Here is a 23,820-nt window from a genome sequence, read left to right on the forward strand (position 1 = left end):
GAGGTGACCAGATACCGTTCATGGGTATGATACCTTTTACAAGGCCAGTATATATTGTCAATAATGAAATGATGCTAAAACTTAAATTTTTAGAATGATGTTTTAATAAAAAGATATATATCTTATTGTGCCAATTTCATTGCTAGCGAGGTGACCGGATACCGCTCATGGGTACATGATACCGTTTTTAAGGCCGGATGAGTATATATTGTCAATAATGAAATGGTGCTAAAACTTAAATTTTTAGAATGATGTTTTAATAAAAGGATATATTAATTGTGCCGATTTCATTGGTGGCGAGGAGACCGGATACCATTCATGGGTACATGATAACTTTCATGAGGCCAGTCTACATCAGTGAAAGGAAACAAATCCACCATAACAGAAATTTTACCTTTAAAAAGCGGTATTTGCATAGGCTCCCCTTATAGGGGTAGTGGTCAATTTTTTTTGGAGGATGGGAAGGAACTTTTACTACGTCTTGTCCCCCTACCCAGGTGTTGGGGGGTTGGGGGGGGGGGGGGGAGTAAAAAAGAGAAGAAGGAGTTTTCAGTGTTTTTTTTTTTTCCAGAAACATTTTACCCTGTCATAAACTGTATCACATCTACACTTAGCCTCGCTTTGCGAAAGAGGCTTGCTTTGTTATACAATTAGTTACAGATATTTCAGAGCTGGTTTACATTCAATCCTTTCTTTAATTTGCTGACAGACACTCATTAAACGAATACCCATTTCAATTTTAAAGAATGACAAACTGTAAATAGATTAAACGTTAACCAAAACATTATTACAAGAGAGACATTTACTAACTTCTACTCCTCTTAAATAAATTGATCATTAATTTGCATTAAAAAGCACACAGGGTCTTTCCATTCCACTTGATTTTATGATATGTCAGTGGGGTTTTAACAAACGTGGGCTCTGAATTCTTAATACAATACTTTCTTATCTTTAAGTGGCGGCAACTTGCAATATTATTGTTTATTAAACACTTACTTACAAAAAAATAAAACATTTTCCTATACATGTTGTACAAAGTTACAGATATTTCAGAGCTGGTTTATGTTCAATCCTTTCTTTAATTTGCTGACACGGACACTCATTAAACGAATACCCATTTCAATTTTAAAGAATGACAAACTGTGAATAGATTATTGAGTTCAACTCCACAATTAGGTTTGGCTCCAGTCTGAATTTTTTTAATAATAATTTCACTTTCTTTTAAGACATACACAAGCTCTAAATACAACTAACAGGTACTTATATTTTCATTTATGTCTCTCGTGCATAGATGATTATTTTCTTTAAAAAATAAACAAGACAATTTCTTCAAAATCATGATTTCTTAGTTAACCACCCTCTTTAAACAGTTATTATTGTATTAATACAAGATGTTCATGAGGCTTGTAGATACTTGACTGATGTCTATAAATTAACATGTCAAAATTGAGACATTCCTTGTGTTTAATAAAACTTAAAATCATTACATGTATTCTATCACATCTTCTCAAACACCACCATTTGCCATCCCCGAACTCAGGTGCCTGATATCAAGTCCTGAATCCAAAGCAATCACTTCAGGGTATGTTAGCCCATTGGGTGCCACAAGATGAGAGATGAGGTTTTTCCACTCCTCTTCACACAATTCATTGATGTTGCTGTTCAAGCCACCTGCAGGAAACAATAAAAGTTCAGAGGTTTGGATTGTTTCCTCTCCAAAATATACCCCATTTGATGATGATGTCACAACAGCTTTGTCCCCCATTGAAGTGTATTTCTGGTTGATTACAACTAGGGTGGACAAGCTGAAAAATTTCCTCTCCTCCCTTACAAGGAATATAATTTGAATGTAAATTAAAAATTACGTTATCTAACAATTTTATGGAAATCTGGATGGGAGGGGGGACTTTGCACTTGAAAGTCCTGAGGAGAGAGGGGGGGGGGGGGGCTCAAGCAGTTTTAGAAATCTGGGTGGAAAGTGGGTGGATGGGAGGGGGGGGGTCAAAATATTGTGCCTTATGGTGGGGTGGGGGTATGGATTTTTGCTGGAATAACCCATTAAGTCAGACTGTTCTTCAGGAAGAAATGATAAATCAAAATAATATCATATTGTTGCAGATCGGCACTGCACGGTTATGTACCTTTCTGGTCGTCTTGTAATAGCTCTGGTTCAGTGCAACTACCATTAGCTAGTACTACCACTATTTCCATTAGCAGTGTTCTTGGTGTTTCTGCATTGTAAAGTTTTTCTGGCCATACTAAGGGCCCCATTGCGTGTCTCATTGCCACCAATAAAACCACCTGCATGGACAAAAATGCATCCCTGAATTCCACTGAGTAAACTGAGGGGTTCATCTCTTATTCCACGCCATTCTTCCAACAAGCTTAGCCTATGGGACAGAAGCAAATGTTAGGCAAGTGACAGGAGATGTTCGTAAAAGGCCATTTCCATGATGACATTTGAATAGAACTACCACAATTTATCAATTTTGTTTTTACTTTCTTATTTAGACATGTCAATTCCACTGAGGTTTAAAATAGACAATAGCTGTAACTACTTTTGCACAAGAAAACCACAAACTGAAGGATTCTAGTAGTTGTAGTATAATGACATTATCATGCAATAAATTGAATGTCCTGAGTGATAATCACACTGACGTCACCTATTGCAGGTATTAATAAATATTCCAATCAGAAGTGCAGGTTTCTTGAAACAAAAGATTATTTTGTTTTACTTGTCACAAATTTGAATAATAAAAAAAACATGTCTCCTAGCTATTGACACCAAAGCTGTTTCATGTCTAAAAGCTGTTCAATTTTTAAAATGTTGAGCTGCCACTGATCAGAGTCAGGCATAATATGTGTAATTAAATAAACACCTAAAATGTTTGACCTTTCTATAGCAACTGTTATGGGCATCATAATAATTTATTACCTGTTTTCAAAGGAATCAGGGCGGACAGGAACACACTATACAGAAAAAAAAAGATCTTAATATTAATTTTCTTCCATTATTAGTAACCTTATGATCAGCATTAGCCACAGCAGTGTTTTTGTGTTGCCATTTTAGGGGATTTTGTGTACTATTTGTATTCCATTTGGTTCTGGTGACTCACTGGATAATAAATTTGTTTGCACAGCTACAAAGAGTCACCATGAAGATGAGACACTTACACTTGGGTGTTTACAAGAGCTCCAAACTATTATTATAGTGCATTGTCTTTAGAAATTTTGGAGCTTTGGATAGGAGGCTGGCAGTGTACAAGAGATGGTTGCACAAAGACCTTTGAATGCATTTTTTTGAAGTTTTGCAGCTCAAAGTAAATCTGCATGACAAAGCCCTTGAAAGCAACTGCACATACAGGTATTTTAGTTACGAGTTTAACGAGTTGTTCTCCAGTGTTAAGGCCCCAAATGAATGACATATTTTTCAGTTATGTTACCTACTTACCTGTACTCTCCATTTGTGATTTTGATCTGTATATATGACAAACTTAATCTCCCCCTCAATGTTTAAGTCTTTCTCTAATTCAAACAAATGTTCTTTCCAAGGGAATCCACCTTCTTCAAACTCTATGATCTCGCCACTTGGGTCAACCTAATTGACAATTAGGAAAGAAGAACAAAACACAATCAGTTTATACTACAACCAACATTCCAGTTCTTTTTCTATAAGGCTAATAGCCTATTTCTAAATTAATTGCTAAGTACTGATGGTATTATTTCCCTCCTATTTTAGAAAGGTCACATGATCACTTGATTACTCTTTCTATGGTCATGAATACTCAATGGCAAACTGGGATTGCCCACTCAAAAAAGTAAGGGATCATTACACATTTCTGGGAAACTGCCCACCTACCCCTCCACTAAGCCAATATTTTGCCCTATGTAATATAAGTGAGAAGTAAGTGTTGATGTTGGCTTAGGGGAGGGGTTGGTGGGCAGTTTCCCAGACACATAATGATCATGATCCAAAGTAACTATGGAAAGGGCACTGTCAATTTCCCCCTAATATAGTGTTGTTGGTCCTCTGGGTAAAAAAGAAAATGTGAGGCAATAGTTTCTTGAATTTTATAGCAGCATCATTTTTTTCACAGAAGTGAATTTTAGAACAGCAAGATGTACCTCTTCTCGTTTACAAAGTGCTTCCTTCACCAGACCTCTTGCAGGTAGCCAGGAGTCACGGTAAAAACAAACTCTGTCCAAAAACTCCTCCCCAACTAAATTCATGGCCTTCTGAAACTGTTTCTGTTGATGAAAATTACTGAACATGACTGAGCTTTAATGCAAGTGGAGGAATTAGACAGTTAAATGAGTGAGTTACTTTCCCTCCTACAAGAGTCATTATATGACTTCCTATTAAGAGATATAGTCACATTTTGAAGGAAACAAGCAATTTAACGACTACTGAAGAAATGCATAGGTGCCTAACATAATATAATTAATTCTGTCATCTGTCTGTGTCTTTCCTTGTCCACATCTTGTGTAGTTAAAAAACCTCACCACATTCACATTTAATTGAGAGTTGCCCTTTCACCAAGTTAGCAGAGTTACCTATCTATTGTTACAGTTGTACATACCTCAGAATCTGGATTTGGATCATTCCATCGTGGATTAAGATGAGACACTCTAGAACTCAAGTTTGTGTTGATGGAGTACCTGTTTTTAGAGGGTTTGATATTATAAATCATGTAATAATTTGTTAGTTCACCTGTGAATGATAATAAACAATCATTTATCAACATGATTTTTTACCCACTCCCATACACAAAAACATAGTCTTTAAAGGCTCTGATGCAAATCTTGTTACAAAACAGGTAGAAAGGCACTGAATACAATAAATTGATCTCACATTGGGTTCAGTATCCCACACTTCAGCCAGGTTGGTTTAACAAAATTCAGGCAGGTGCAGGAGATGTTTTCGAAAGTGTATCATAGATCTCTGGGATCAAGCAATTTTTTTTCTTGTGTGGAAGTTCGCCTGTAAAAAGTAGACGGTGTTACCTTGGCTCCCCATCGCATTGACTGATCCCATTGTCAATAGCATCAATTTCCTGAACAAAGTTTTCGTAAATTTTGTCATATATTTTACAGGTCACATCATTCTCTTCTTTGGTCTTGAGAATTTGTGAGATGACTCTATGTCCAAAGTGAAGATAAACAAGGCCTGCACTACTGAGTTTTGTGACCCAAGGTTTGTTTGGGTTCAGTGTCTTCATGCATCCTGTGAAGCTTCTATAATGAAAATTAAGAAATTGTTACGGTAAAAATTCCTTCCTAACAGTCAACTAGGGATAACATTATGGCTCCAACTTTCAGGATCAATTTACCAGTATACACATTGATGTAACCTCTTTTCTTCCTAAGACACCTTATGATAAATGTCCAGTAATTGATTAAAAATATGCAATTAATAAATTGTTAATTAACCAACTGCCTCACTTAAGTGGAAGGTGGGTGCCTGGGATACCCAGGGGCTTCCACTGTGGCCAGCCAGCCACTAAATAGACAACTGCCCCCATGGCTGGCAAATCCCCGCAACCCAGCCATGAGGCCCCATTCCAGGCACCGTCACACTGATGAAACAGTGGAAGGAAGAAAAATAGGGATGGGAGGGGGGGAAGACGCTAAATGAACCGCTCCACAGACCACTGCACAAATGCCCAACAAAGAACTCGCAGATCCTGGCCGTGTACAAAGCTACCACAAACCATGTGAGCCTGCACTTATGGGATTGACCGCTGGATGCCCGCTACGCTTGTGGGCCGCTTGACTGCTAAGCTTGTGGACCGCTTGACCGCTTAACTTGTGGACGGCTTAACTGTTAAGCTTGTGAACCGCTTGACCACTATGCTTGTGAACCCCTTGACCGCCAAGCTTATGAACCGCTTGACCACTAAGCTCGTGGTGGTTAACTTAGTTAAATTACATTTAACCAAATTTTATCAACAGAAGTTTTGTCACTGCTACAGCTATCCGAGAAATATTGAGTTTTTTGTACGTGGCTTAGAGTTTTAGGGTCAGTGCCCAGCTGTCTGGGAATCAAAGGTTGGAATCCTGTCAGGCATGCAGTTTTTTTGTCCTTGTTGTTCCATCCATGATATGATATGATGATAGAATAATGCATCTTTTTCATCTCTTTCTATTCCTTTGGTATATCTCCTTCAGTACATGGTTATTATTTGGTTTTCTCAAAGTGATGATGACTGAAAAAATTTTGCAAAGCACGAAGGCTTTCTGATTAAATTAACTTCTAAGATAAAATTTATTAAAGAGTTTTGTTCAATTGCATACCGCTGATGGTGGTCATATCGATGTTTTTCAGCATCATAAACACCTCCAACATCAACAACAATGTCACACTTAGACAGCTCCTCAGGATTCCTAGTCCTTATAATATCAGCATGTTTGTATTCTGGTAACTGCTTTAACATAAAGCAAGCTAAGGCCTCATCACAGTGAAATGTTCCGTTATGTGTTCCTATCTTTGGAGTAACAAGAGGCTTTTTTGGTTGAGGAGAGTGATCATCATTCTTAAGGTCTGACTCAGCCATAGCAGCAAACCAGCTGGAGCCTTGAAAAAACCCTGTAGAAAGAAACAATACAATCATCTAAAGTCTTTATGTTGATGGACATATTAGTGGGTTGGGGGTAAAAACTTAGCCACCAGCCATGGGCGTCACAATGCACCCACACTAAGGAAAATCATGGGGCCGTATTGAAACATGGCTGGAGACTGAGCCTAGAAAGCGGGAAGGGGTAGGGATTGAAAAAACTTGAATTAAAATTGTAGTGTTCCCTTTGGAAAAGCAGCGATAAGGTTTTCCCTTCTTTTCTTTTTAGTTACAAAGTGAACCACAATAGCCTTTGCTGATTGGGAAATTTTAGTGGGCATGAAGAGTCACTTGCACGGAAGAAAAATCTACCAGTCCCAAACAATTGGACAAGACTTTCTTCAAGAGTCAGAGGAAGGAAAAATTCTCATATAAAAGGCATTAATATGGCATCCCATATTAATGTATTATGGGGGATGTACAAATGGCAGACTATTATTTAGTTGAAAGAGTTCTTTACCTCCTTATCTCCTAGGACTGTTCCTCTGGAGTTTCTGGATGTTTTTTAGATTAAAATATAATCAAAAAGCAGTAATGACATGTATTGAGTAATGTACCAGTCAATTCTAAAACTGCCCATCCCTCCCTCTCCCCAGGCATTTGACTGAAGTTTTGTTCTGTACAGTGGGGAAGTAGTTCCAAAATGAGGCCCTCCTGGTTGGGCATTTGACTTTTGCGTCAAAACGCTGGTCAGCATCACAAGCAAAAGGATTTCGTAATTCTTTCATTCAGCATGTGCACCTCATTCATGGGTCATTGCTCATATATTCACTGTTTCGTTTGAGAATTTGAAAGCCTTCTAAAAAACCCATTAAATGTGGACTTTCTGAAAGGACAATTTTATGAAATGACCAAACCTCCATAAGACAGCTTTCCGAGACTAAAAATATTTCGGTGGTGTTTAGTAGCAAATTAATTTTGAATAAATGGTTTTGATGCATGGGAAAATTTTGAATAATGGCTGGTGGGTGGGGGATTTGATGCTTTTTGAAGTGTTAATTAGCTAGTGGGGCATTTGACCATCTAAACTGCCAACATACTGGGGAACTTCACCTAGATTTTTCAAAACAGCCAAATGCCCGTGGTTTTGCTGGGGGTTCTGGAATTGACTGGTACATAATATCTTTGCCCATTCTTGCTATCACTTTGAGTCAGCATTCCTGTTTTACCTTTGCATAACCATTTTCTTAAGTTTTTGCACTCACATGATCTCCCTGACACGACTGCCTTGCACTACAACGTAACAATGTCACCATTGTCACATAGACCAATGATAATGCACCCTGTTTACCCCCCTACTCTCCTGGGTAAAACAGTAGTCCCAAGAGAAATTGAAGACAATGCTTATGCAAAATTTTGTGGGCTAAAAAAGGTGCATTATGGTCTATGCGAAATTGGCGAGAATATTGACTTCTGAGTCACTGATGTCAGTGACGGTATAAAAAAGCACTCTAGTTATAAAGAATCCACCGAAGGATTAAAGCCAGTCAGAAACGGAGAAATATTTTGAAAGAAGAATAACATCAATAAAAAATTAAGCATTTACAACTGACGAAGGAAGAACATGACTGCCGCACAGGTTGTGGAAACTTCAATCACTGTTGGTCAACAACAGAGCTGTTCAGGACTGCACTCAATCGGACAATCACATTCCACCCTGTACTTACCAAATGACTCCTGTGTTGATCAAACTTTTCACTAAAAAAGAAGTTGCAATTCTCTGGGCAACCTCCCGAACCTCCACCGAATATTTTTGGATATGCGCACAAGTCAAGGCCGCGGTAACTTCAGTAGAGTACAAATTTGAGGTTATAATTATCATTTTAGGGGTCTTAACATGATTATATTACCTCTGAAGAGGAACTTGCTTGTCCTCCTTCCAGCTGCTTGACTCAACACGTGCACGAAGAGAGCCGTAGTGTCCTTAGCGAAAAGAAAACAGAGGTGCTCTCGGCGCGCTTGGAATAAATTATAACCTTTCTCGGGTGGAGAGAGTGGAGTTTGCCGGGGAGGGGCACACAGGAACACCAACTACCAGATGTTTGAAACGGAATGGACTTCAGAGAAATGTCATAAATAGGACGAAGGAGGAACAAAAAAAAGCAGAAACGAAAACCGCCCATGCGTTGCCAAATGAAACATTCACGGAGACCGGGAAATATCAGAGCAAGGGCAAGAGCAATTTGACTTGTGGGTGGACCTCCTGGGCCCCTGTAGGCCGAGGGATTTTGGCAGATTGTCGCTATGGAGCCTAATCAGGACGAGAAAATACGGAGAAAATTTCTTAAAAGGTGGAGTCTCAAGAATATGATATAAGCCGAAAGGTATTGTTTCAACGATCAGTTATAGAACCAGGAGAGGCATATTATTATCTGATTGCCCGATATTTGGTTAAAAATTGTATTTTTGGCTGGCGCCTGAATATACGGCAAGAGCGAATCTCACCAATCACTTTCAAAGAAATAGAACCAGCGAATTTCAGAAAAAAACAGAATATATTGAGTCCTATAAAAAATAAAAGAATGTACATAACTAGCGAGTTTCAACAAGGATTGTTGATAAACATCCTAAAAATTCACATACAGCGATATGTAGTATTTAAAAAATAAATAAATAAAATAAGCCCATCTATATAAAAAACCGCATGAAGACCTTTATTTTTAATTCCCCACAGACCTTACATAGCCTCCCACGAACGTTTGCGTGGGAGGCTAGCCCTTACAGGCCTTACAGAGGCTCAAAAAATCATAGTTTATGCATAGTTACTTTTGAGGACAGAGCATCCACACCAACGTAAAACCTTTGTCGTTTATTCACTCCATATAAATCCTATTTATGAAATTACAAAATTTCGTGACCTAAACCTTTGTTCCATCTCCTCCAACACACTGATGGAAATAGCATTAGAGGTAAGGGTAACGTGTCCAGTTTTTGTTTGTATCTAAAAACCATCAAATAAGCTAATTTTCATTTGCATTATTAACACGACTGTTTCAGTGTTTTATGTACACACAGGTATTCTTTCTTCGTTCTCAATACAGCGCTAGCCGAAGAACATTTGAAACTCAGAACGCAAGTTCAGTTACGATAAAACCCATTTACACCCTCCCAATCACCTAAACTTTTTATTTAATAGAAAATGAAGTTCAATGATCATATTCTGCCTCACTTGAGCGAGTGTTCTACTCAAAGCGTGATCAAGTGTTCCACAAACTCCACGGGGCGTGGCTCATCATATTAAATCCTTTTCTCGCGTTTTTTTTCGGCCTTCTCGATATCGTTCATTAAGACCGCAATTTCTCTAACCATGTTCCTTTCTGGCTTAGAAATCGTTTCCCTTCGAAGGGAAAGTGGGGGAGGCTGGAAAGGCAAATTTAGAGGGATCCCCTCTATGTTAGCCATCTCCTGAAGAGTCCTTGCTTCAGCTTGTAGCCGGTTTGCTTCCATCATGATTCTAGAACGACGAATGGTCCGTGCACGCGTTATCCCAGCCCGTCTGACCTCGTGCATTTGACGGTTAGCTTCCGAGAACAGGTTTCTAACCCTTGATCGTTCCTTATCGCTCATAGCGTCATAACCTAATTAAAAAAAGACAATAACTTTGTATCCATGTAAACACGTGCAATTAGGATACAACATGTTACTCGGATGAAAAAACAAACAAAAAACACGCAGAGTTGCCCAAATTTACGGGCATTCGGTTAGCGCTTGAAAAACCATTTCCCGCTCACTGAGGTATACTCCCAATTCAATTTTTTTTCTTCTAAGAAAAATTGCTTATTGTCTATTCACTTTTATATGCTTTGGAAGATACACGAAGGCGCGCTAGGAATGTTACTTTTACTGGCAATACAATCGGAGCAGCAGGGGATGGAGTCAGTATCTTTAGTAACTTCCGAAATCCCTTCAGTGAGACAACAAACCTTTGACAAGAGGACCACAGTCACAATGTGGACAAGATCCGGGAATCCTAACAATCTTGCACAGGGAGGGGCACTCTGGAGAAATGTTTGGGCACCCTGCAACGTTACAGTAACAGTAGAAGCTAGTAGACATGGGAACGAATTAAATAGATCGACGGGGGATAAAAAAATGGACGAATTACTGTAATTAACAAGGAAAATTCAAAATAATTAGCAAATAGCGACTCGAATAGAAAAGGCGCCGGCCACTCAAAAGCTAAAAATAACTTTTTAAGTGGGACAAACAGATGTGGATAAACAAAGGTGATCTTTTTTCCCTGGTAGCTCAAAATGCACTGAAATGCACTTTTCAGGAACCCCAAGATAAAAATTATCCTACGGGAGGCCCCGGATTTCCCCCAATAAAAGGAAGTAGCCCATTTCCCATACCTATCCCTACACACAAATCTGCCACGTTCAAGACACGCCTTTCGATCGAATCAGTTGCCGCCTACTCAATGTTTTTTCACCTTTTATTTCACATTTTCGAGAGAACCCTGTTATATACCACATAGAAAATTATAGAACTTTCAAGGAGGCGGATGTCAGTTAGACTACGAGTAGTCCCCCATTTTTCCTCAAGGGATAGTAGAGCGAGCGAAACGCGCGCGCGCGTGAAAATCATCCCACGCGAGAAAAGGCGACACGCGGCGGGGACAGAGAAAAATCGCGTGTCGCCTTTTCACGCGCGCTCGCGTTTCGCTCGCTCTACTATCAATGTGGGACTACTCGTAGTCTAGATGTCAGTTACAATATCACATAACAGAAAGACTATAAAATTCGGTAAAGAGGATGAAATAGTTTGTTAGAAAGTTATTAAAAACAGAGCCATAGTTTTAAAATCTTTATTAGTAGGTCATTATCGAAATATATCGATTTGGCTTGGATCTTTAATACAGATGTTTACTTGTTTGCACTGGGAGATATTTCTCAATACAAATATGTACCCATTTTAACTTTGAAATTCGCTTAACCGTCACCTCTATTATGTTATATGAAAAAAACTACTTGAAAATGGAGACTACCTAGAAATGTGTTCATATGCGCTGTGTCTTTTACATTTTTTTCTATTATTTTAGTTTCAGGTAACCATGATTATTTCTTAGTTTAGCTCACAATTCTAATCCTAGTTTCAGAGAAAATATTGCATGAAATCCTTCCTCCACTCCATTAATTTACAATATTTTTAGGTGAAATACGACTTAAATATAGAATCGACATTTCTCCCTACGCCATCTTACAGATATGGTTTTTACAAGTTCACAGGAAGAAATTTCAGTTACTTCTGTCAATCAAGAGAACCTTGAGAAAGCTTGTTAGAGTATGTTAATAAAGTATTACAATCACGCTGATGTGGTCTGAATGCCAGCTTAGTTGAGTTTCAAGAAACGTTAACTCAGTAAGAAATAGATGTAGTGGAGACCGGTCGTTTTAACACAAAACCGTTTCGATGCAAGTCGTTTCGATACGAACTCAACCAGTGAAATTGCACACTACTTTTGACCACTGACTTCAAGTATAGTTTTTGCTTGAACACGAAAAACATTAGGGGTGAATATTCTTCTTCCTTTACGCCAAGAACGTGAAACTATTTACACCTCGACTGAATAAAATTGTATCGAAACGACTTGTATCAAAACGACCGGTAACCGATGTAGTTATCAGTTCGTTATGGAAGAATTCCGGCACCAGTTAATCATTGCCCCAGTAACTGCTCCTCACCTCTCTTCCCATTTGCTGATTTTGTGCTATTGTTAGATTTATCTGAATTTCTTGAACGATCTGAAAATCATTAAAAAAGAGAAACATTAACTAATTTGAAAAATTCGAGATAGAAACAGACGCACGCGTCCAAGCACTTCGTAACACACTATTCCCTCTTTGTCCCTCCAGCAATCGAATCCCGTCCCCATCGACCGCCTCTACGCAACATGGTTCCGCAAGTTGAATAGCAAGTGTATGACAGACTTCAATTATCACTCCACATATTGAGGGAGAAATCCTTTCTTGAAAGCACGTGGAATTCTCCTAGGCAGCGGGCCTTAAAATTCCTACCTCCCTGCACACATTCTAGGACTTACATCGTTAATATTCAGAGAGCTAGACTGCAAAACGTTTGTAAGGGATCTTGTACAGTGGATGATCTTTTACTTGATTTGCTAAAAGCGATATATAAATTGGTAGTTTTAGAAAAGATGATTTAGCAATTCTAAACAACAATCTCTTAACCACCTTCCTCCTTTTTAGACGTTTACACTTGAAAAGCGATCGAAAACGATTGACCATGCAAGCGTGTGAACAGAGCAGTTGTTTAAAAAAAAAATTGTGTTCCGGCTACTCGCAGAAAATAATTTTTTTAAGTGGGACAATAAGTCTATCGTATTTCCTTTTATTTTGGATCATCATTTTGGATTATTTTGGATTTTGTTCGATTGAAGCAGAAGTGTCATCCTCATGGCTAAAATTTCTTTCCCTATCGCTCAAAATGCACTGAAACGCACTTTTCAAAAAACCGCCCCCCTCAAAAATAATCACAGGTTAGGGGCCAGGCTTCCTACCCAACGAAGGGAGGGTAGCCAATTAACACGCTACGTCATATAGACAGGCCAGTTGAGAAGCTGCAGTACTCACGTCTTTTGCAGATATATCCCAGGGGTTTATAACAGTTGTCATCATCCCATCTTCCCCAGTCATACTGTTGATATATTATACCGCACTGCTCATCTTTACCGTCATAGTGTTGGCCTTCTTTCCAGTTCTGGTATCTAAGCATGCAACATAACAAGAGTATTTAATTAGTATTGCTGCTGTGTAAAAAGCTACTTTTGATATATACATAAAAAGAAAAATCGATTTTTTCCCTAGAATATTTGATGTTAAATCGATAAGCCTTGGAATCTCTCTAGAAGGTCGAAATTCTTGGAAATAATCAGGAGCGTCTATTTTATCCCCTTTCTCTCCTTTTCCTTCCCATCACTCCCCATTCGTGGTCTGCGCTCGTTCCCATCATTCCCCACTCACGCTTCTCGCTCGTTTCCAGCTCCCTGCTTTAAAGGCCCAGGTCCTCCACTAAGCCTTATAGGAAAGCCTGTGAAAGAGGTCATGTAGCACCTCTACTAACCCTAAAAGCCAACTGGTTCGATACCCTAACCGTGAAACAATGGGAAATAATGATAAACAGTGATGTGTTATTGTTTTCTGCGACCAATGAGGAAACACCTTACGAGCAGCTTTTACATTACTAGTGAAAGAAGCAGCGGTTTTATCCAGGCAAAGTTTAGTAATTTGGGCGAACCCTTCGTCTTTTCGCGCGCCTAACTCCCTCTTTCCCCTTTCCTTTTCGTTAGTCGTAACGTCAGCCTCTCCACCTTATGGCATCCCACAATACCTGTTTGGCTTTGAACAGAGTGTGCGGGTATTTCTAACCTCATCCCCAGGGTTTTCACTTACAAAATGGAAGTGGAAAAGCCCTGGGAACGAGGTTGGGGTATCTTCTTAGCGGAGCTCCTCTGTTTGTTGCGCCGTCCTGATGAGCCACAAAAGTGGCGAAACAGCTGTCAGCTGCTACAACCCTGATCTGTTTAGATTCTATCAGTGTAGTTTTTTTGTCTTGCAAAGTAAATTTGAACGTAGTACGATCAACTTTGCAGATTGATGTTCACTGTTAAGGATGAGTTCACGGTTAACTAGTTAACTTCGTTTCCCTGACAGGTTCTCTTTTCTGCCTCGCTAGAGCGGCCCGTTTCTCGAAAGTCGTAGTAACTTTTCGGGCCCGAAATCAAAGATTAAAATCCAAATTTAAAGAATAAAAGCGCAGGTTCTCGCTAACAAACCAGTCCATTTTGTTTTGTTGACTGATGTTAACAACAAACAACAAAAGCTTTCCAGGCCCGTTAATATTCAGGGCTTTCGAGAAACGGGCCCCAGGGCTGCAAGGGATAAAAGGAAGAGAGACCCTGGAAACGAGATTATAAATTATCCCATTCAGTACTAGGTACTAGGTACAAATTCTACACTTAAGACAATTGAAAATCACTGAACCACTGACAACTGAAATTTGCGTGATTTTAGCTTTCGATAATCACCTGTAGCGTGAGCCGTCAATCCAGGACCACATTCGTCTTTGCTCCAAGTAGCTCATACCTATCCACAGTTTGTTCACTTCGGAAGACTTGCGAAGCTCCTTCGTGACAAAGTCGTTTTCTTCTCGTGTGTGAACGCTCAGTAGTTCTGCGTCACAGACCTAAATTGAGAGACGCAAACCTTATATCAATTTTCTAAGTTCTTCTCACCTTGGAAGCGAAGTATCACAATTCAAATGAGACCCAAAAGGCTGTGGTCTGACGCTGTTTATAATGGTGCACAAATTGGTTCCAACTTTTGCAAGTCTTTGGATAGGAACCTTAGTATGTGTGACCATTCAGATGAAAGCTACTCTGTCCAGGTCAAATGATAAAACTATTTTGAGTAGTACTGCCTTGTGATATACTATTTATTGTCCCTTAAAAACTGTATCTTACTTTTGATCCTGCGAATGATTTTCTATAGTGTGACCATTCAAATGAAAACTACCGAGCGGTACTTTCCTGCGCTACTTCTTGCTACACATTATAAGGTGGCTCTTTGCGTGGGTACGGTACGCGCATTTCTCTCCTGTCACGTTAACAGTCCGGATTCTTTCAATTTTTTCTCTTTCAATCAATTAATAGTAACCTTAAGAATTGAGCAAGAGATCGAGCTCGAGAGCAACGGTTCTATTTCAAGCCAGCCATATTTCCAGAACTCCCATTCTTTACTGTTGCTTGCCAGCTCATAAGAGATGTAAGAGATAAGACTGGTGTGGCAAGTGATTACAGTAAATCCTCTATTAAGCACGCGCTATCAATTAAGCACCCTCTTTCTTTAATAAGACCCTCTTTTCCAGGGGAAGAAAGTTATTAAGCTGCCCCCTCCTCCTTATTCTTCAAAAGCAAACAAAATATGTTGTATCAATTAACCGTGACTGTAACACTTGTGCAGGAGTGGACTGATCCGGTATGAAACAAACTAAGAGCACGTGATACACCGACACTAATCCACGCCCTAGCCTGTAGCTCACTCATGCGCAAAATCTTATCACACGGGCAGTGGCAGCCATGAATAGGTTTTTTTCCTTTTTTAGGGCTCATCAGGATGGTAGTGTTTGGTTTTGATTTTCGGCTATGTGACCTCCAATTGGAGAATTGATACCTTCTTCTGGTTGTTTTTAAAATCAGTATGGCGCCTCTTTTCGCTAAATTAAATAGGCCATTCATCTCAAACGTGCATGATAAATAAAAAAAAAAACACCCCTTGGAGCTTGATAGAGGATAGACGGTATCTAAAGCACATGAACTTCCAATCTGTTAAAGATTCCTATTGTATCGATTACCTTGCAGGTCCTTACAGCATCAAACCAACTCTTTGCGTCACCTGTTGATATCTGATATTCAAACGGCGCATCTTGCTCCATTGGAACAAAGTTATCACACTTGGCGTAAATTGTATCTAATCAGATTACAAGAGAGTAGTTATAAGGCAAACCCTATTTCAATCGAACAATAAATAACGTTTAATTAAAAAACGATGAGACTTTGAGCCTCAGTAGCTTGAGGGTCTTGTAATATAAAGATTATTATAAAATATTTAAGTAATATAAGAGAAAAAATAATGAAAAGTAAGGAAGAGTTACACCAACATATAAAAGAAAATAAAAGGAAAGGTATGTAAAAGAAAGAAAACCACTATATACCCCCTATCCCCTTCTATAGCTTTTTTTTTAATTGCTTTTTTTCTTTGAGCCAAATCCAAAGCAAATAAAACTACCAGTAACGTTTAAGTCGCTAACAAAGTCATCATTTGTCTCGTCACGAACGCTACACAAGTACACGAACACTTAGAACTTGAGAAAAATACCCGTAACTGACGTCATTCACGAGAAAACATTAACGCGCGTGTGCAAGTCCCGATTGAGAAATGTGGCAGGAATTCTCGCGCGTCAAAAAGAATCATGTACCTCCTCGAGTAACCTTTACTTTAGCAACATTCCCTGCGTCATCAGGCCTTAAGCCCAGCCTGTACTCTCCATTAAGCTTGAGCGGCTCCTCAGTCATAGCGTCAAACGCTTTTAGCACAATTCTCTTGTACTCATCCCCAGGCTCCAGGCGCGCGTATTCCACCTGCGATTCATCCGCATTAACTGTGGTGGCCGGGAGGATCTGGTCCGGAACTATTCTGGCGTGGCCTCCTGCGTGGTTTATGAGTTTAACGTAAAACCATCTGTTATCGTTACCTAAGAAAAGAAGCAATGATTTTAAAGAAAGAATACATGTACACCTGACGATATGAAATTCTTCTACGATTCACCACTTTGGAAAAAAAGATGAAACTGGGCCGGAAAGATTTCTGGGACTGTTATTGGAGAAAGGAAAAAAAATATTGGCCAATAGCTGACTGGTGCTTCCCCCGTAACGATCCCAGAAGTCTTTGCACCATTTAACTCGGCCCAGTTTTGCTTCTCGTTTACAGTTTGTGAGCGCTCTTGGCATTCTGGGTGGTCTTTTGCGGGAGGTTCGTCTGCCTGTCCATACGGATGCCTTTTTTTATTTGAAAATAGAAAGTTGCGCATTAAGACGCATAATTTTTCCGGATTTGAATCATTTGGAAAGAAAAACGCGTTCCGTACGTTGGTGAGGTAGTCGTCTTTAGTCTTAGTGATAAAACATGAACGACTTGCCTAAATTCTTGAGAATGTGGCCGTGACGAAAATCCAGGACACCACTCCTTGAGTCTATAGTTAATGAGAATACAGTTAGAGGGACCTTCAGGGCAAAATCTCAAAGTTCTTCATTATAATCTGCCAGTAAACCTCTTTCTTCATTACCATTACTTTACGCCACGTTTACAAACGCAGTGGCCCGCTAAAAATTTAGAAAAGTTCGTCCTGCTCATGTTGCGAAACTCGGTTATATTGGTGGGCACGGAAGCAATTGAATGTTGAGAGTATCTATCATTTGATTTGTTTTCTTCCTTGTAATAACATAAACTGCCGCCCATAAGCAGGTGCTTATACATCTTCGTAAGGGATGTTAGAATGTTATAAATGGCGGGGCTTCTATTCGACTGGGTTTACAACAGGAGAAAATAGCTTCGAAACAAGCTATAGCAGTGCTGATCAAAATACATTTTACATTAATTGGTTTTTAATTATGCTTCAATACGTCATAATAAATCAAATTAATTTTAATACAAGCTAGAGGGGGCCTCATATCGGGGGGGGGGGGGGGGGGGGGCTAATAACCGGGTGTATTTTTTTTGTTTACAGGTGGATGGACCTATAACTGGGGAGGCTTACAAGAGGGGGGCTCATTAGTGGGGGGGGGGGGGGGCGCTTAGAAACACCTATAGAAACGGCAGTTTACTGCTGTTTGAAAAAATTTTTTGCTAACTTCACCTTCTTTTAAACAGATCTCTTTTTGTCAAAAGACCAGAACACAAATATCGCACCCACCTGATCGATAAACATAGACCTCTTGCGTGTCATCATATGTCGTTGGTTTTACGATGAATTTGGCAACTCCATTTATGGTCAATGGTTTGTCCGTGTACTCATCTGTTGCTTTCAGAGTGATTTTAGCCTTTCGTTCTTTTCCGTTAAGAAACCGATGATAGACGAAAATTTCGCCACTGCTCAGTACAGCACTTGGAAGGATCTTGTTGGCTTTTATCTTGACACGTGAACCAACTTGGTTGACTATTTTCACGTTCGCCCATTTCTTGGCCTCTGTAACAGAGCAAAGGACAAAAAGGGTCTTACGTTCAGTGAAAGTGTAGCATTTGAATACTTAAGTATACTTGACCCTCCAGTAAGGGACCATCCAAAAGAGAAGCCCACTTAGGACAAGCGCCGCTGATAAGAGCTTCTAACTAAAGTATAACCGATATAAAGGGGAAATTAAGACATAAATGCTTTGATCCGTTCGCTCCTGAACCCCCCGTAACCGCCGGTGCATCACAGTCACTTGTGACGTCATTAGTGGATAACTTGTGCTGGGGGAAGAGATCTTTCCAACCATGCAAGAATGAGCACGATTCAGTCAAGGAACACCAGAGAAAAAAAGCGAAAACTATGAAAAGTTGACCTGAAAATTCCATTGAAAATGTTATTTCAATACCAACCTACACTTCCTTCCATATATACGCGATCCTAAAAGCTTAGTAAACGCACAGCAGGAGAACAAAATAAAAAAAAAAGCCAAGGAAAGCGAAAGAAGGGGGGAGGAGGAAAAGCCAAAGGTAAAAGTCCAGACTGTTGTGCCTTCTGTGCATGCAGGATTTTCGGAATATTTTGAACCTGGAACAGAAGGCGGCGAAGTGCTCGACCTATAAACGAGTTTCTGGGCAGTTTTGGCTCTTTATACTGTCAGACAGTGACCAGAAAACGGCTCGATTAGCTTCAAAACGCTTTTTTCGGCAAAATTCTCAGGAGCGAATGGTTTAAACATGGCTAAATTTTGATCCTTACAGATGTCGACAATTTCGAAAGCTGTCAGTCATCATTCTCAAGTTTTTCTTCCCCTCCCCCATCCTTTTTTGCGCCTACCACGCAGGCTACAGGAACGCTATCGTTTTCTTTGGTTTGAAGGCTTTCTGAATCAATAGTGTATAACAGTTTGTCAAAGCTAAAAGTAACAGATCTGAATTAAAGTCACTGGGCCAGTTAATTTCGTTCATGTTTCTCTTTAAGCTGAAGCAGGATAGCGTGATCACTCATTATTTTTTCATTGATTTTGATTAGTTATCATGGGCTATGCAGTTAAATTTCATTGACTAGTAACATTTACTACTTGATTCTGTTTGGCTGTTTACTGTCCCACATGACCCGTCCAATTCCAAGCTCCTCCTCGAACAGGTCTAATCGGACATTTATAGGTGTTGCAGTAGCCAAATTGAGCAATATGGGCTGTTGAGAACCAATCAAATTTAAGCATTTTGTCATTGACACAATAATGATGATGATGATGACAATAATAATAATAATAATAATAATAATAATAATAATCATTAAAATAAATGTAATTCTTACTATGTTTACGTCGATAATGATGATGACGTTTATGATGAGGGTGGTGGTGCCTTATTTTCTTCTCCTCCACGTAGACATGTTTCACAGGGCCTGGGGCAAAGTTCCGCCTCGACAGTTCGTCAAATGAGGTGTCAGCGGAATCTTGATCTCCTCTACTACCCAGGTAATTCTTGTAAATGTTACGGAAGTTCTTGGAACGTATAAGACCTATGGATAAGTCAGCATTGATTAAAACTGAAAACTTACCTATAGTAAGCGTGTCACAACAACAACAAGAAATTGACTTCAAAAATGAAGGGATAACTTGAGAATTTGTGTTTGTTTTCTTGCAAAGGCTATCCCATTAACGTCGTCCTTTTACAAATTCGGACTCTTTGGAAGTCTTCGGTGACATTCGAGAATATCTGAAAATGGTCCTAATGGCTTCGGGGAGTTTTCGGGCAAATTTTGAAAATTCTACGGAAAAAATCTTCGAGAAATTGGTTAATAGCCTGCGAACGCAGACGTATTTCCGCTTTTCGAGTAGGTAACTGAGTAGGCAAGCAACAACCGGAAATACGTTTGCGTTCGAATACTTTGTATATGCTGTTTATTACTAACCCATGATGCGTTCAAACCACGGTCCTGGCGCATGCGTGGAAGGTCGAAAATTTGTAGTACCAGCTGCTGCAGCATCAGCAGCCTCGTCTGCTTCTACATCTGGATTATCTTGTTCATCTTGATCTGTCACCGGGCAAATGCACAAATTTATCTCAATTTATAATGCACATTACCCTCTTATTCAATCGCTTTTAAAGGTTATTTTGGGGGATGTAAAAGACAAACAGAATATTAGGAAAGAAGTAGTTGAATGATCCGAACTTAATAGATAGTTGAGAACCTAGATTCGATTAGTAGCCGCTGTTCGGAAAATGAGTCCGCGACCCGAAAAGGAGCAGACTCAAGAAAGCGGCGGAATTGGAGCTTATTTATAACCACACTTTTATAGAGAACAATACGCTACAATAAAGGATGACAGTGACTGTAATCGACTCAAAAGTTAGAGCTGCCTCTGTAGGGAAAAACTTGCTGCTTAGAGCGGTTTTCACTTGACTGTCGAAAGTAATTGAGGAATTGGTTTGGTTTTGGTTTTACTACGCCCTTTGGTTGGCTAGTGTATTTACTTTGGTTTTGGTTTTACGACAGTCAAGTGAAAACCGCTCTATTTCATAGTATTATATAACGTGTATAATACGTAATACCCGCAAAAGTATCACTGAATGTAAGTGAAAGCTATTATGAAGGAATGTAGAGAGCAGTCCTAGAACATTTTCAAAAAAAACAAATACATTGCATTGTCTTGCTTTATTTTGTTTCAAATACGTTTGAGACCTTAGCAAAATCTTCCTCGGAAATTTTAGTGAACTTCGGTAACCTTCGTTAAATTTGTGCGAAACTGTTCGGAAACGATAATAAAACCTTCGGAAAGTGTTCGGAAAATCCCTTCATTAGTCTCGACTTGAAGCTCCTCCCAATTTCCTCCCAATGGCATTTGAAAATGGTGTCTTACAGGTAGCAACGCGACAGGTGTCAATCACAAATTATGGTCCTAAGCTAGTCAACCAAGAGACATATGACAATATTTACAGCCTACGGCGAAAAGACTTTTAAAATATAACTAAGACAATCAAATCGTTAAAAAAAGAAGAAAAGAAAAACAAAGAAAATTGAGCAACAAAATGGTAATAGTAGAAAACAGAAACACTGATCGACGCAATTAGCTATACGTCAAACCAAGCTTTACGAACACCCGCTTAATACAGAAACCTCATTATAACGGACAGTTTGATTTGTCCTTGGGTAAAGAAAGCCCTTTACATTTTCTCTAAATTCAACACGCTTAATACCGACACCCCGGTAATACGGACCTTTCTATGGCCCCCTCAGTGTCCGTATTAAGGGGGTTTGACGTATATACTTTTATATCAGTGTTATCAGACTTGAAATCATTTACCGAAACTAATACAAACACCCATTTTAAAGGTTTTAAAGACAGTGATAAAGAGGGCGTTTCCCATAACAAAAAGACACAGTAGGAGAACATCACATTCCTGCCCACAGATATTCAATCGAGATTCGAAAAAAATGGTCCTAACTGTGAACTTAATGATAAACCCTTAAGTGACAATTCAAACGAAAGCCATCGAGTAAAACGTTTCTGGTGGCGCTGTTGTCGTCTCTTTTCTTCAAGTTAAAAGTTAAAGTAATTTTTTTTCAACTTGTACTGTACCTTCAATTGCGGACACAATCGCCAATAATCCAAAAATAAAACAAGAAGTGACTTGTTTTGTAATCTTCATGCTTCAGGACGCCTCCTCTTACAAAGTGCGTCGCACAAAGCGATATCTCATGAAAACAGCCCAGCATTTCACTAACCACTTGAGATTTGCAAATATTACATCAGAGAGAGGGGCGTAGAGAGGTCACCCCACCAGCGCCATAACCCTCAAGCTTTTTATTATTTGATTCCAAATTGTCAGAGCGCTACCAATCGTGACGTTCCGTTCTCTTGTTTGGCTTCTTTCTCGACAGGGCGTCCATCAAAAACGGGTGAAAATGATGCAAAAGAACCGATGATAAGATCTTAAGTGGGAAGGTACTTGTTTCAAACGGAATCGAATGGATGCAATCTACAGAGAAGACACTTTTTCCATCGCTGACTCGAACGTTTGATCAGAACATTTTTAGTGTTCCATATGCACATGTAAGTAATTTGTTTTGGCGAGGCGCGGGATATGTTTCTCGAAGCACGTTATCATAATGAGACGGGCCACAAGGCAACAAGTGTCTGCAGCAGGTCGAATTAACTATCAATGACGCTTCAAAACACACAACAAAACTTAATTAGAACATATGGTCCGAAGCATGTTCAAGAATCGAATCAGAAAGCCAACGGAGCGAGAAGATTTCATGATTAAAAGAGAAAAAAAAAGAACTTATATACCTGACATAAACTATATACGCTCATATGCTTAACAACGCAGCTTGTTGGAGTGTCAGCTCGTCAGAGCTTCCCGTCTGGGGGGTCTTGGGTTTTAGTCTCACAATGACTACTAACTGGAGATGTTTCTTGATTAGTAGTACCGAGTTCAAGTCATCGGTCACGCTTGTAAATAGCCAGCTACTTTATTTCTGCCAGTTGGGGAGGATTTTTTTATAGCAGTATTTTCAAAATAACATTATATTGGTTTGCGATCATTTGAGTGGGGTGCCTATGTAAACTAAATAGCACTCACTTCCACTTAAATAATGAATAAATAATAAATAATGATTTGGAGGTAGCACTTCCTCTAGCTGGTTCTTCGTCTACCTGGTCGAATTGGAATTTGCAAGTGTTAGTTTTTGACGAGAGGGAAAAACTATCGTTTGAGAAATCCCTCGGAGGAGGGGAGAGAACCAACAACAAACTCAACCCACACATGGCGTCGACACCGGGATTTGAACCCGGGCCACATTGTGGGAGGCGAGTGTTCTCACCGCTGAGCCACCCTTGCTCTACCATTTCATCATCACGTTTGAGCAACTTTCTGTTTAACCTCATATGGAAATCCATGACTTCTTGATACTGTTTCCTTCGTGGGTGGAAGAAGATCAAAAGAAGCTGGCAGAATTGGGCTTGAGATTAAAAAATGTAGGTAATATAGGTAATTTTTATACCACTAGTAAGTATTCTAGCTAAAAATCAAGACTGTATGGCCAAAAACGGTTGAATAATACTTGTTTGTAGTCCGTTTTCACAGACTTTTGAAGATGAGCTAATTAGATTGACCCGACTTCCCTACCTTGAAAATGTTCATTTTCGAGAACTTTTTCATTCCCTCAAAGGGTAAATTTAGCCAGAACTCATAAAAGAACATTTTCTGTTTTTTAAAAATTACTGTTTTCAAATAAAACATTATAACCAAATGCGCGACCTTACTGATTTCCAAAACTCTGCAATCATTTTCGGTGAGTTTGCAGTCGCGACGATAAGCCTGTCTTTTCTCTAAAAGAGACGGCGTCATCAGTTGGGACTGCAAGGCAAGCGTTCGTAAGGAAAGGAGAAAGTGTGGAAAAACGCAAAGGTGCCAAAAAAGAAAAGCGAAAAAAGAAAAAGAAAATA

The 23,820-nt window shown here is 39.4% G+C and overlaps 2 protein-coding genes across 2 annotated transcripts; both read right to left on the bottom strand.

Annotated features, from left to right (window-relative positions):
* Window positions 1-569: 569 nt before the first annotated feature.
* LOC140951761 (MYG1 exonuclease-like) lies at window positions 570-8,553 on the bottom strand. Its single transcript, XM_073401093.1, has 9 exons — window positions 8,465-8,553; window positions 6,295-6,586; window positions 5,005-5,235; window positions 4,581-4,659; window positions 4,126-4,248; window positions 3,452-3,598; window positions 2,936-2,970; window positions 2,142-2,390; window positions 570-1,671 (listed from the first exon to the last, which is right to left on the bottom strand). The coding sequence occupies exons 2-8, from the start codon at window positions 6,552-6,554 to the stop codon at window positions 2,186-2,188; spliced, it is 1,080 nt and encodes a 359-aa protein (XP_073257194.1). The 5' UTR covers window positions 6,555-6,586; window positions 8,465-8,553; the 3' UTR covers window positions 570-1,671; window positions 2,142-2,185.
* An 841-nt stretch (window positions 8,554-9,394) lies between these two features.
* LOC140951803 (uncharacterized) lies at window positions 9,395-22,090 on the bottom strand. The gene is made up of 12 exons (XM_073401153.1): window positions 21,949-22,090; window positions 20,280-20,402; window positions 19,680-19,886; window positions 18,105-18,377; window positions 17,331-17,384; window positions 16,611-16,886; window positions 15,987-16,102; window positions 14,662-14,819; window positions 13,208-13,341; window positions 12,299-12,358; window positions 10,538-10,633; window positions 9,395-10,192 (listed from the first exon to the last, which is right to left on the bottom strand). Exons 1-12 carry the CDS (start codon window positions 22,016-22,018, stop codon window positions 9,852-9,854), a joined length of 1,908 nt encoding a protein of 635 aa, XP_073257254.1. The 5' UTR covers window positions 22,019-22,090; the 3' UTR covers window positions 9,395-9,851.
* Between the last annotated feature and the right edge of the window lie 1,730 nt (window positions 22,091-23,820).

This window comes from Porites lutea, chromosome 11 (assembly GCF_958299795.1).
Source record: "Porites lutea chromosome 11, jaPorLute2.1, whole genome shotgun sequence".
Taxonomy (NCBI): Eukaryota; Metazoa; Cnidaria; class Anthozoa; order Scleractinia; family Poritidae; genus Porites; species Porites lutea.

What these genes read in the sequence shown, in the direction of transcription:
- LOC140951803 (XM_073401153.1), bottom strand. Translation starts at nt 22,018, where the DNA reads ATGAAGATTACAAAACAAGTCACTTCTTGTTTTATTTTTGGATTATTG. An exon ending in GATTGTGTCCGCAATTGAAG is followed by an intron (nt 20,403 to 21,948) that starts GTACAGTACAAG and finishes GCCCGGTGACAG; the next exon opens with ATCAAGATGAACAAGATAAT. An exon ending in ATCAGCAAATGGGAAGAGAG is followed by an intron (nt 10,634 to 12,298) that starts GTGAGGAGCAGT and finishes GTAACGTTGCAG; the next exon opens with GGTGCCCAAACATTTCTCCA.
- LOC140951761 (XM_073401093.1), bottom strand. Translation starts at nt 6,554, where the DNA reads ATGGCTGAGTCAGACCTTAAGAATGATGATCACTCTCCTCAACCAAAA. An exon ending in CACTTTGTAAACGAGAAGAG is followed by an intron (nt 3,599 to 4,125) that starts GTACATCTTGCT and finishes ATTGTCAATTAG; the next exon opens with GTTGACCCAAGTGGCGAGAT. An exon ending in ATCACAAATGGAGAGTACAG is followed by an intron (nt 2,971 to 3,451) that starts GTAAGTAGGTAA and finishes TTTTCTGTATAG; the next exon opens with TGTGTTCCTGTCCGCCCTGA.